The sequence below is a fragment of the Propithecus coquereli genome, unplaced genomic scaffold, assembly GCF_000956105.1.
Source record: "Propithecus coquereli isolate 6110/MARCELLA unplaced genomic scaffold, Pcoq_1.0 Scaffold279, whole genome shotgun sequence".
Taxonomy (NCBI): domain Eukaryota; kingdom Metazoa; phylum Chordata; class Mammalia; order Primates; family Indriidae; genus Propithecus; species Propithecus coquereli.
Window position 1 is genome coordinate 1,280,212 of NW_012148385.1, and position 14,343 is coordinate 1,294,554.

The 14,343-nt window shown below is 39.8% G+C and overlaps 1 protein-coding gene across 1 annotated transcript in view; it reads left to right on the top strand.

Moving 5' to 3' along the window:
- The window catches only part of MYO1B (myosin IB), a 150,977-nt gene that overhangs the window by 46,609 nt on the left and 90,025 nt on the right, over window positions 1–14,343 (top strand). The window contains exon 4 of the mRNA XM_012647923.1: window positions 11,986–12,080. Within this exon, the coding sequence (XP_012503377.1) occupies window positions 11,986–12,080 (95 nt within the window). The remainder of the gene's footprint in view (window positions 1–11,985; window positions 12,081–14,343) is intronic.

Here is a 14,343-nt window from a genome sequence, read left to right on the forward strand (position 1 = left end):
AAAGTTGTCAGTCACTATAAGCTCAGAGCCTGCTCATTCCCTGAGGCGGCTTCTTTCTCCGTGGTCTGAATTATAAGCCTCTGATTTCCCCCTTGAGTCACTGATTTAAGACATGGATTTGGCTAAGTCATAATGGAATTTGTTTGTTTTCTATTTATAAATCCAGAGGAAAATTTCTACATTTTGTCTATGTCCCAGATCTGCAAACGTTATTTGATAGGTACATCATAAACTAGGCCGGGGGGAGATGGGAGCCCCTGGACCACGTAAGGATCACTTCAGTCAAGACTGCCCGGAAAGTCCTCAGACATGCTGCAAAACGTTTACTGAACTGAACTGCTAAACTACCCTTTGACATTTCTTGAAAGAAGAAGACCCACTAATTCAGTTTCCTAGGACACCATCCAGAAACTGAAGCCATAACCTGGTTCCAGGAAGCCAATCAACATTCGAGTATTAATATTTCCCAACGAGCTTTCTGAGACTTCTTAAGAACAATGTATGTGCACGTCCACATCTGTGGTACAAAAGAAATACATCTGGTCTTTGTCTCGGCCCCCGGGCAAAAAGCTGCTAGCACTTCTCTCTGGTGCCTAAGCAAGCAAATACATCGTACTGAATTTTGCAGCCACTCTATGATATGGCTGTAGATCTGGTTCTCCCAAACACGAGTGGACCGGTGACCTTGATTCTATCAGGCAAACCCGCAGATTTAGCCACAGCTGGCCGTTTAGTCCCTTATTGAATGCCTGCTGCATTTCCAACACTCTACAGGGTGCTTTATAAACAGCCTCTTCACAGCCCCGTGAGGCTTGAAGCACAAAGCAAAGCTTCAGATGTTGATAATCTTTCACTGCTGTCCACTCCATTTTTTTTTTTTAAACCAAAGCAGTATGTACTTGGGGTTCCAGTTCAAATGGCGTCTCCACCCGGTGCCTTCTGTGGTAACCTCAGCCAGATCTCTCTGTACTTCTGCAGTACATGGTGGCACGCAGGGTCCCCAGCACAGTGCTTTCTGCTCTGCATGGCCATCCTGTGTCCTGCCCTTTCACTGTCACGAAGCTGGAACGTCCGCGTCACTGCATCCTGTGTACCTAGCAGACATCTGGGGCTATCAGAATTAGATGAGGCACAGTGGCTTACAGTTGAATGTTGCAAACATGAAAAGCTCGCTTTACTGAACTATTAATATTTGGGATGTGGAGGTAAAGTACCTTAGATCAGAATGTGCGTTTCAAAGTTAGACAAAGAAAAAGACACACAAAGTGGCATACAAGGTGGTAAGTTTTTAGGCTTTAAATCAGTAGGGAACATCCGTGAAAATCAGTCAGAATTTTGAAAATTTGAAGTCATTCTTTTTACTTTAATGAGGTAAATGTTAAATTCAGAGTTAAGTTTTAGGGGTGATTAGGAAGGTTTTTGGAATAACTTGGGGTGTTTCCATGAATTAGTTGCCTGATCTAAGGTCATAAAAATTGGCCATGAAATTAATTGAAATAAGTGATTTTGCCAAAAAGTTTTCAAATGTTTGTGTTGGGAATTTGTTTAAATTGTATTCACCTTGAATCAGAAAGGCTATTCTTGTAACTCTAACTGTTCAATTATTTTAATGATAGTTGGGGAATAAAAGATGATTGTTAGAATTCTTTTGTTAAAAGGGATACTAGGCCGGGCACGGTGCCTCACGCCTGTAATCCTAGCACTCTGGGAGGCCGAGGCGGGCGGATCGGTTGAGCTCAGGAGTTCGATACCAGCCTGAGCAAGAGCGAGACCCCGTCTCTACCAAAAATAGAAAGAAATTAATTGGACAGCTAAAAATATATATAGAAAAAATTAGCCGGGCATGGTGGCACATGCCTGTAGTCTGAGCTACTCGGGAGGGTGAGGCAGGAGGATCGCTTGAGCCCACGAGTTTGAGGTTGCTGTGAGCTAGGCTGACGCCACGGCACTCACTGTAACCCGGGCAACAGAGTGAGACTCTGTCTCAAAAAAAAAAAAAGGGATACTAAAAATACTGTAAGGGCTTATTGAATTTGAATTAAGAGCCCTAATTGTGTATTTGTTCTTTTCCCCAAATCAGGTGTGTTTTGTTAATTTCTGGATGGGGGAAATAACGTAACTTCCTCCTTGTTCTCTGCTTCCTCCCTGCCTCTGTCCTTACTATGCCTTGGAGTTCAGATTTTGTAGCTTTTCCTTAACATGCTTCTCTCAGTAAAAGCATTTTTTTTCCTTTTCTGAATGGCTTTAGGAGTTGCAGAAGTGTTTTACTTTCTCCCACCTCCCTGTTTTTGGGAAGACTTAAGAGTCTTTGCTGTTAGACTTTAAGCTTCTGCAGCAGTCCCCAACCTTTTTTGGCACCGGGGACCGGTTTCATGGATGACAATTTTTTCTCGGACCAGGGGTTGGGGGTGGGCTGGCAGAGCTCTGCTGCCAGGTCCATGGCCCCAGGGTTGGAGACGACAGTTCTAGAGGACAGATTCTCTTAATCATCCATCCTCAGGACCCTCACAGTGAGTACAAGGCCTCTTACCTCCTGGGTATCCATGAACTCCTCTGGGAGCTCTGCCCTGGTGGTTGACCTCACCCTGATTCCACATAGTCTTCCATTTTCGTTACTAAGGGATAAAGTCAAGTCAGGAGAAGCCATTCACACTTGATTTATTTATGAGGTAAGGCCCTATAGTAGTGAAGGTGGATGAAGAAGTGGAATTAGCCTCTTTGCTTTTGACCTCTTTCCAAGCCTAAGTAGGATGCTCCACTGTGGAGCACTTTCCCCCTTTGGTGGTTTGTTTCATGCCTAGGGCATGTTTTCTTTGAAGCTGTTGAAGTTTTCAGAAGGAAGTCCTCAGTAGCAAGGGGTTACTAGTAAATTCCAAAGAGCAGTTTCCAGGCCCTGAAGGCAGATGTTTCCTCACTACTTTTATATCTTAAGTCCAGTCCTTTTCCTTCCTGGGGTAATTTAGTCTCTCTAAATCTCTTATCTACTTCCTAATGTGTGTCTCCAGTACCTAGTGTTTGTAATTCACCTTTGACAAAGAGTCACCCCTTGGCCCAGTCCACTTTCTTGCCAGTCCAGTAGAAGGAAAGGTGCTTATTCTGTTGAGTGACTCTTAGCAAGCTGGCCCTGGCCCTGATAGACTTGAGGATCTCCATTGTGATTAGCTAATGGTCAGGCCCCTGGCCTTGAAAGAATCTGGGTGTGTCCCTAAGCTTCTTTATTACAAGTGAATTACAAATAAAATTTCTAAAATCTCGAAAGGAGACCACCCCTTAAATTTTGGATTATTTTCTATAACTAGCATGAGAACTTTTGAAATAAAGAACTTTGCTGATTAATTCTAATGCTGAAGTAGGAGAATTTCTTATCCAATTATCCAGAGATTTCTGTTGTTTCTTAAAACATTATAACACATGTGAACCATTTTTTATACACATAACATTCAGATACTGTGATTTTGCCTTCTTAGTGGTTACATTTGACTGACAAGATTAAAATATATTTGAGAGACCCATTAAAATAATGGGAAACATGGCGTATGTTAAGGTTGACCTAGGCAATCTATAAAATTTCACAAAAATATTACAGGATCTGATTTTTGAAAACCAGTATGATTCTAAAGGAAGAAGAAACTTTTTATGCCTGTTTGTCATATCCTATTTTAAAGCCTAACTTTTGAGCTTTGATATTTTACTGTTGTCATTCCAGAACAGTTGTCATTTTAAAGTGATTTATCCTGATGATATTATTCTGTTTTGTAGTCTGTAGAAACAAGCTTTTTTTCAGTTATGTAGCCCAAAGAAAGCAAAGTGGCTACTTACATTTAGGATATAGGAATATAAGTGAAATTAGAAAATTAAATGTTGATAAAACATTCTCAGAAAAATGACTGTAGCTCATTTTTAAGATAATTCTCACTTGCATTCTACCGTATGTTGTGCTATGGCATAGCATCTTTTTTGTTGTTGAGACAGGGTCTTGCCCTGTTGCCCAAGCTGGAGTACAGTAGTGTGATTATAGCTCACTGCAGCCTCGAACTCCTGGCCTCAAGCAGTCCTCTTGCCTCAGCCTTCCAAAGTGCTGGGATTATAGATGTGAGCCACTGTGCCCTGCCAGTGTCACTCTTATATTCGGATGGCAACTAGGGACTTCTTTGAGTTTAGATGTATAAAAAGAAAAGTAAGATACCTTTTTTTGTTTTTTGGGCCAGTTGTTTTTGTATGGTGTATCTTTTTCCACCTTATTTCCTTTCAATCTATCTATGACTTTAAGTATGACTCCTGTAGGCACATATAGTTGAGTCTCTTTTCTATCCATTCTGACATTACCTGCCTTTTAATTGGAGTATTTTGTCCATTAACACTTTTTTTTTGTTTGTTTGTTTTTTGAGACAGAGTCTCACTCTGTTGCCTGGGCTAGAGTGCCATGGCATCTACCTAGCTCACAGCAACCTCAAACTCCTGGTCTCAAGCGATCCTCCTGCCTCAGCCTCCCGGGTAGCTGGGACTATAGGCACACGCCTATAGTCCGTGTCCAGCTAATTTTTTCTATTTTTAGTTGTTTGGTTAATTTCTTTCTATTTATAATAGAGACGGGGGTCTCGCTCTTGCTTGGGCTGGTCTCGAACTTCTGAACTCAAGCAATCTTCCCGCCTCGGCCTCCCAGAGTACTAGGATTACAGGTGTGAGCCACTGAGCCTGGCCCATTAACGCTTAATATACTTATTGATATGGTTGGATTTAGTTTGCCGTTTAATTATATATTTTCTATTTGTTCCCTGTTTCTGTTCCTCTTTTACTACCTCCTTTTGGATTATTTGAATTTTAAAAATGTTTATAATTCCATTTATTTTTTAGATATTTTGGCTATAGCTGTTTGTATTACTGTTTTAGTTGTTCTGGTGATTGTAATATACATTCCTAACTTTTCAGAATCCATATAGAGTTAATATTATCTCACTTTATGTGAAATGTAGAAACCTTCCAACCATTTAGGTCCATATACCATCCGTCTCCTCCTAATCCAGTCCTTTATGTTTATTTTCACATTCTTTCCTTGTTACTTCATAGTGTACATTTTGCCCATTGCTATTTATTTTGAAGAAAGGGTTACTTTTGTTCTCTTATCATCTCTCGCTCTGAAGCTTGGATTGTTTGGAATGTTTACCAATGTTGTGGCCATGAGGGAACGACTTTATTGAGTAAATAAGTTAGTTTACCATGCTTGTACTGGCATAGGACAAGACCGCAGTAAAGCTTTCTAGGATAAAAGTATATATAACTATGAAGACTTATTTTCCCTAAAGTTTTTCCCTTAAGATGTGATAGGATGAATGTCTGGCGGAAGGGCATAACACTGACTTAACTAGGTGATATTTTCAAGTAGGCAAATGTTTTTGAATGAAAAATATGAGACAATTATAGATATAAAGATATCTATAATAATATTTTACAAGGAAAGCCAACATGGTGCCTCTCCTTAAAAAACAAAATGAAAAAACCCTTCGAGGTTACCGTGCAAAACACACCACACGTAATTCCCTTTCTCCTTTTCCTTCTCTTCCACATCCTTCTTGTGGATGACCTCAGCCCTTGATTGGGTTCAATATGAAGTTAGAATTGGTGAAGCACATGGAGGTTAGCCATTTTTTAAAAATGCTTTTTTTGGTTACTTAGTTTAAAACACCCAGTTTTTAGGGCTGAACCAGAGCTAGAAAGGAAAACAAATAAGTCGAGATTTGTAGATCTCTATTGTAGATGAGAATTTTGAGACTGAGCTATTGTAAGAGGGTTAGAAGGGGAATTTCTCTAGTGTGATTTGAAAGTACTCTAGGGCTCACAATTGAATGAAAGGGAATGCCGTTTTGAGACCCTTTGAAGAAGAAGACTTGAAATAAGAAGGTGGAAACAGTTATCTAAGTTCAGGAAAGTTTCTTGCGACAAATCGTGGTCTGTTAAACACTTTAGCTAATGGACAGAACCCACTGTAAGTCCTCAGAATAGATTAGACTTGCTTTGGAGAAGGATTTCTCAAGCAATTCATTAGCAAAGAGCCAGAGAGTCTGAAACATGGGGCCGTGTTTGGAAGAGCATAAGCCTTAGATGTGTTTGGGTGTCACACTCATCTTTTCTCCTGTGTGCTTGAGGTGAAGCAAACTTAGAAAGGAAATGGCAGGGTGGAGAGCATGGAATTTTGGGAAAAGAAGCCCTGCCATCGTGCCTGATGACCATGGAAGCAGAACCACTGTGATTAACACTCTGAACAAAAATAAGATGGGAAAGGAACATAAATACCAGCTAGACAATTTTGAAATTCAACGCAGCATTCCACCCTGACAGAAAATAACAGATGAGCCCCAAACCAAACTTTGAAAACCTAAAAGTGATAGATACAGCTGTTTGGAAACATACTTGGTGCTGGGAAAGGTTTGGCTCTCAAAGAATAGCCGTGTAGCTGATCTGGAAATGAAGGGGCGACTGCACTTAGACGTCAGGCTGCCCCTATTCTTAGAGCTCAACTAGAGGACAGAAGAAGTGGATGAAACCGTACTCTTGATGTGGTAGGACAAAAACCATGTTTACTCTCTTACGTTATCGTCACGATGGTATACTTAACCATTCATTTCTGTGTGCGGTAAATAACAATGCTGACACGGTCACAAAATAATGCGAAGCATATGGGTCACAACTGTTTTTAACTAAAAACTTCTCTAAAGATTTATTTAGGTTCCTTAATTATAGAGTGGTTTGGAAGGCTGGCATGTGGTTTCAGTTTATAGTTATAAATGTTGGCACTGGTGGTGAGTACGTGCTCAAGTTACCAGAGAGGAAGAAGAACAAGCAGGATTGGGAGGAGGGCTTATATTCTTTGGGGCTCTCCCTTTTGTCATTTTTTTTTTTTTAGTGAAGCCAAGATCTGTGTTTATAAGAAATAAGCATGATGACATTTATACTGTACTTGAGATGGGTGTGTCAGTAGTACAAGCCCATATCCCAGTGCTTAAGTCCTTTAATTGGTAAATTTTCATGTCAGTTTGAAATTAGTGGTTCCCTAGAGTCCTGAAAGAATAAATCCCCCCATTTAGCCTTTATCTTTTATTAAGATTATACTCCCCGTTTTATGAATCTGGCCCTGTCTTTGGGGATAGCAGTTAAGTGTTTCAGTCTGGACAGAGAAGAAAAAAATAAGTGTTCAACTTAGGTGTTTTGACTTGAAATACACCCATGGCAATGTCATTTGGTGATCTTCCAAAGCCTCTTGTGTGTGTATGTATATGTGTCATGTGGTTATTTGCGTGTGAAGTAAGTTTGCACTATTTTGGATCTAGCGATAGTATAAATATAATGCTGAATTGCAGTCCTGGGAGCGTGGGACAAAGGCCTGTACTGAACAATTGACGAAAAGTTCAGTGAATACGTATGATTGGAAAACTTCCTTTGCATTTGTTGTAATGTGTTTTCCTGCAATTCTTGCCAATAATGATAATGAAAGCAGCATCTCACAGCTATTGTCTGGAGGCTGGAGAAGCATGAAGGGAGGAAGGCTAAAAAAAAATCTAAGCAATACTTTCCTTCCCTGCATGAAGGTCATAGAAGAAATGAATTTCCTAACTCACTCCAATAGTGACTTTGCCACTGCTTAGAGAATCCACCCATCCATCCATCCATCCATCCATTCATCCATTCATTCATTCCTAACTTGGTATTGGTTACATTTTATGTTCATAGATCTGTGGATGGCACAAAGATTAATTAGATAGAAAGGCTCTGCCTTAGAGAAGCTTATACTCTGGTAGGGGATAAGAAGATGTGTGCATAACTAATTATAATACAGAAAGATTTTCTGATATTTATTCAGGGATTTATAACTTTCACAGCGCTTTTGTACAGTTTCATTTTTGTAAATGAAGAAACTGAAGTTCAGCCAGGGAGAATGAATGATTTGCTCAAGGTTACATAGGTGGTGAGTTATAGATTTGGGGCACAGGGAATCACATCTAGAATGCTTTCCATCCTATATCCACTGTGATGCAGTGGTACACAGAACCCTAGAGAAGGCTGAGACTACAGGCATCTGTGGAGCTTGAGCAAGGCTTTGGTTGTATGGAGAAAGAGTGGTTGAAAGGGCTTTGAGGTACAGAAAGGGATCAGGGTACACTGTCCCAAAGAATAGGCTAGAGCGACCTGTTACTTGAAAAAGACCTTGGTGCCAGATATTTTCATTATTTTTCTTCTGTCTTTTTTTTTTTTTTTTTTTTAAAAAAAGGCTCCCTCTTTTGCCCACCCGGGCTAGAGTGCCATGGTGTCATCCTAGCTCACAGCAACCTCAAACTCCTGGGCTCAAGCGATCCTCCTGCCTCAACCTCCCGAGTAGCTGGGACTACAGGCATGCGTCACCATGCCCGGCTAATTTTTTCTATATATTTTTAGTTGTCCAATTAATTTCTTTCTAATTTTAGTAGAGACGGGGTCTCACTCTTGCTCAGGCTGGTTTCGAACTCCTGAGCTCAAACAATCCGCCCACCTTGGCCTCCCAGAGAGCTAGGATTACAGGCGTGAGCCACCGCGCCCGGCCCTGTCTTTTATTTATACATTTATTCAACAAATGCACTTAGAATATATGGTACTTATCACATGCAAGGTGACAGACTCACTGATGTGATGGTCACAAAATAAGACTGGATGGCTCTTCTTGAGGCTTCACAATGGTCCAGCCAAAAGATAAGATATGGTAACAAATAGTTGTAAGAGAACATGACAATTTGGGGCAGGGCGTGATTCACAGTGTTTCTGGGTTCAAGTTATAACTCTGCTCAGAATAGGATTGTGGGCTTCTCATGTCACTTCTCAAGACCATGTTTCTTGAAGGAAGCTAACATTTACTTTGCAGAGCTGTATGGAGGATTAAATCCAGTTATGAATACAAATACGGATACATTTTCACTGAACTTCACTCAGCTCCTGGCCCATTGAAGGAGTGCGATAAATTGTCAATATTGATGGCTCCACATGCCTTCTAAAGAAAAGCCAAAGTCCTTGATGGGTGTGAAAAGCTCCCTGTGATCTGGTCGGCCAGATTTAAACTCTTCCTGTATTCCAGTCCTCCACCAGTCTCCCCGCCTCCAGACTGGTCTCTCTCACATACACCCTTGTCACCCTGTGATATAGCCAAGATGCAGAGGTGCTGTATCCTGTGATCAGTAGCAGGGGTTAGTTTTGGCTCCAACTTGTCACATTGGCAGTGTGACCTCAGCAATTATGTCATTGCCTTGTGCTGGTCTTGTGAAATTTAAAATGATTAAACATAAAGGGCTTGGGGACAGTTCTGGTACATGGTAAATGTCACTGTTATTCATTTTAATTACTCTCTGACCTTGCCACTCCCCTGTGTACAGTCCTGCAGTGAGGTTCCTCGTCAACTCTGTTCTTCCTTTGAAATCTGCCATCTATCTCCCTAGCACATCTCTCACCCTCTCTTCCTGATACTTTGCCTTCCAGCTATGTGGAACTGCTCATAACCTCTCACTCCTACCTCCATGATGGTTTGGCCTTTATTTTTGCCATTTATCTTGCTAATTCATTCTTTAGGACTGGTTTTTCCACCTCTTGAAGATTCTGTAGGTCCAATCCCCACCGCTTTGAGATTCCTGTCTTGTTCTGCAATGTTTTGCATGTCTTTATCATTGGGCTTAATCTGTTGGGTTGCATTTTCTGTTTGTATATTCCACATCCCCTGCTTCCCCACCCCCAGTTAGTAAATGAATTAAAAGAGAGACTTTACCTATTTTAAATACATTATCATATTATCAGAATTATTTTTCAATTAGCTAGAAGGGGTAAAATTTACCTTATTAGTAAACTTTTGTGGGGAACATTGGCAGGAGGACTGGCCTGGCCTTACTTGATAGAGGCCCTTTGTCGTCCTAAGGCAGGTGACAAGCTTGGGGCCTGGGACTAGACAAGAATCATGGCAATCCCAATAGTGCTATTTTGCCTCTAGTGGATCCTGGAGTTTCTGTCATTTGTCTGCAAAGGCAGTAGTTTTGTGTTTAGCTTGGTGATGATAATATCAACTATTTGGTATTTGATGGCATTTTTATAACATTTGGAAAGTTTTTATTTTTTCTCACCATTTTGTAACTCCAGTGTATTGTCCTGAAAAATCTCAACATTATCCAGTTGTAGATGTGTGATGTAATATTTTCTCCTTCGTTTTCTGAATTACTTAGATTTTAATAAAAAGAGCCATAAATGGAGCTTGTGAGTTAAATAAAGCATGCTTTTAGAGTACAATGTATCAGTATCATTTTGGTTAATAGAGAATGCATGGAAAAGCAATCTTGAGCAAAAAGAACAAAGCTGGAGGCATCATATTGTCTGATTTCAAACTATACTACAAGGCTGTAGTAACTAAAACAGCATTGTACTGTGGTATAAAAATAGATCAATAGAAGAGAATAGAGAACCCAGAAATAAAGTCACATACTTATAGCCAAACGGATCTTTGACAAATAGACAAGAACATACACTGGGGAAAGGATACTCTTTCCAAATTAATGGTGTTGGGAAAATTGGATTGCCATACACAGAAGAATGAAACTGGGACCCCTATCTCTCACCATATGCAAAAATCAACTCAAGATCAATTAAAGACTTGAATGTAAGACCTGAAATTGTAAAAAATACTAGAAGAAAACCTGGGCAAAACTCTGCTGGACATTGGTCTAGGAAAAGAATTCATGACTTAACCTCAAAAGCATAAGCAATAAAAACAAAAATAGACAAATGGGACTTAATTCAACCACAAAGCTGCTGTACCAAATAATCAACAGATTGAACAGACAATCTGCAGAATGGGAGAAAATATTTGTACGCTCTACATCCGACAGGGGACTTCTATCCAAAATTTGTAAGGAATTCAAACAACTCAACAACAACGAAAAATAACCCCATAAAAAAGTAAGCTAAGGACATGAATAGACATTTTTTCAAAAGAAGACAAGTAACTAACAAGTATATGAAAAAACGTTCAACATCACTAATCATCAGAGAAATGCAAATTAAAACCACAATGATGTATCAAGAATAGCTATTACTAAAAAGACAATAACAGATGTTGGCCAGGATGCGGAGAAAAGGGAGCTTTTAAACACTGTTGGTGGGAATGTAAATTAGTACAGCCTCTGTGGAAACAGAATAAAGATTTCTCAAAGAACTAAAAATAGAACTACCATACAATCTAGCAATTCTCCTACTGGATATTTACCCAAGGGAAAAGAAATTAATATACAAAAAAGGTACTTGCACCTATATGTTTATCACAGCACTGTTTACAATAGCAAAGGTAGGAATCAACCTAAGTGTCCATCAGTGGAGGATTGAATAAACAAAATGTGACATATATGCACAATGGAATGCTACTCAGCCATAAAAAAGAATGAAATCATGTCTTTTGCAGCAACATGGATAGAGCTGGAGGACGTTATCTTAAGTGAAACAACTCAGACACAGAAAAACAAATACTACATGTTCTCACATATAAGTGGGAGCTAAATAATATGTACACGTGAAAGCAGAGTGTGCAATGATGGACAATGGAGACTTGGAGAGATGATGAGGGGATTGGGATGTGAATGATGGGAAGTTGCTTGTTGGATACAATATGTGTTGCTCCTATAGTGGATGCACTGAAGGCCCTGACTTCGCAATGCAGTATATCAGTGTAGCAAAATTGCACTTGTACCCCATGAATATATATAAATAAAAAAATAAATGGAAATAAAAAGAAAATGCATGGAAAAAGGTAACATGGGTCACAAAGGATAGGTTTATTTATTTATTTTAAGAATTTAAAGGAAGTAAAATGTGATGCATCAGCTTGCTTCCTAGAGCCTATCAGAATGGCCCTTTAAGGAACTCCTAGTTCCATTTGATAAATACATGATAATGAGCTGAATTCTAAGGACTTTTTTCCATTATCTCCTGCAGCTTTGCCCTGTCAGATGAAGCATACAGATCCCTACGAGATCAAGATAAAGACCAATGTATTCTCATTACTGGGGAAAGTGGAGCAGGAAAAACAGGTAAGGCTACTACTACCAAACAACCTTGCTTTCTCCTCTGTAGAAGGTAAATGCCGCACAGAATGAGGATAGCAGAGGGGGTTCTCTGTGAGGGCTCCTTTGCAAGAGGCTGATTAGGATCATTAGGATCATGGAATGTTACCTGGAGAGGACTTGCCTCATCTCTCACATGAAGAAACAAGATACCTATCAAGGGGATTCCAACCACTATGGAAGTCTAGTGCTGGATTCTAGGCCTTTCTAGCACAGTCTCTGGGTGCTTCAGGGTCTTTGCCTTTCTTCTAAGACATTAAGGCCTGTGTGCTTTGGCTCTGTAAGAGTCACTTCCCCAAGGAATACCAGTTTATTCAGGTTTTAGGGGGCTCCACCACACCCTGTCTTTGCTAAAAAAAAGTGAAGAAACTCTGTCAGTATCTATTTGTGCTAATAAATCAAACAAACAAAAAGTGAGGGAAGGTACCAGGAAAGTACCTAAATTTCACTTCAGAGTTTTCCTCTAAAGTCTAAAGAATTGAGATTTTTGCATTTATTTTTTAGACACCTGGCAACCTTTCCATAAAACAACCTCCCAAATGGAGAGGTTATGCTTTTTTTTAATAAAAGCAATTCATGTGATTGATGGTCTTGAATGAGAAAGTGACTTTACAGATGGTACGCAGCTACCTGGGAAAGATTCGAAAGAGCCACTCTCTGAATCCACACTTGGAAAGCTTAAAACTGCTGTTGTCGATGGGTCCTTTTCATTTTTTTTTTTTTTTAATGGAACTGATTAGTCAATGGAGGAGGAGGATGATGAGGGAGATGGTATTTTCATAAAGTTTCATCTGTAAAATGCTTTGTTTTATAGATAGGAATCTGATAATTGGTCATTTCTTTTGTTAATAGTATGTAAAGGTGAGATTTTAAATGTTGCAATTTAACTAACAGCATGACTGCTTAGTTATCAGACATACATTTTGAGTCCCCATTGATCAAGAGAAGAAAATCTGCTGTAGGTGTTGAGTCAAATGACTGAATCCATTTTATTCATAAGCTCTTAGAAAGATTTGTGCCTTGACAGGCCCACTATCTGCCTTGAGCTGGCTTTTGCTTCTATACCTACTCCTTTTCCACTTTCTTTAGGAGTACCTCCTCCCAACACCCCAGCGTAGCTGAAGAAAGAGTGGTTAGACCAGTATGTCCAGTTCCTTCCTTGAGCCCTTTGGACACACAGTGCACCATTTCTTTACAGGGTTGTGCAGGTTCTGGGTGGACAGAAATGGAGGGAAAAGGTCTGGGAGGTAAGAATCTTAAGTAACAGAAAGCACAGTGTCATGTTGTTCGACGAGATTTTAGTTGTAGACCATCTAGTCTAGGATCCTCCACATGGCACAGCCAGACTCCTTCTTTTATCGTGATGGAGGGCTCACCACGTCACTGAATTTGTCGTACAGGTTCAGCTAACAAAGGTTCTTCCTTACCTAGAGCTCAATTCTGCCTTTACCTATTGGTCTTAAGTCTGCTGTCTAGAACCTTACCGAATTAGTCTACTTTCTCTTCCACAGGACAGTCACTCAGTTATTTGAAGTCAACCACCATATCTTCCTAGGGCTAAACATTTCCTTTTCTTCAACCATGGCTCATGTTATATACATTCATTTATTCATTCATCCAGGGAAAAAATTACTGAGTACCTGCATGGCGAAAGGACTGTACTAGGTACTAGTAATACAGTGGTAAGCCAGACTCCATTCTTGCCCTTTTCAAGTTTACAGTCTAGTAGGGGAGATCAACAATAGCTCTTGACTATACATACACCTACATATGTATGCACCTATATATACAAATTACATATAAAACGTAAGTATAGTCGAGGAAAAACACAGAGTGCTCATGAGAGCATGTAACAAGAGATTGGATGCTTCATGAAACTGCATACCAAGAAGGAAACAGGAGACTTGAGGTTTGGTTCTGGTTATGGTGAAACTATTAATATTACCCCTCTTAATGTGGACACCAAACTTCTAGTAATGTAACACATGTATTGACTCACACTGGTCTTTTCACCAGACAAGATATTGTAGGTTTTTTGCACATTAACTTCTGGTTAGTTCAGAGCTTCTCCACCTAGTCTTGATCAACAAAACTATTTTAAATCTACATGGAGAATCTTTTACTTATTTTTATTAATTTTGGTCCATTGTTATAAGCCTCTTGAGAAACTGACAAATTATAATTCTGTCCCCTCCCTTAGGACCATTGTCATCCTATTGAGTAATAATGA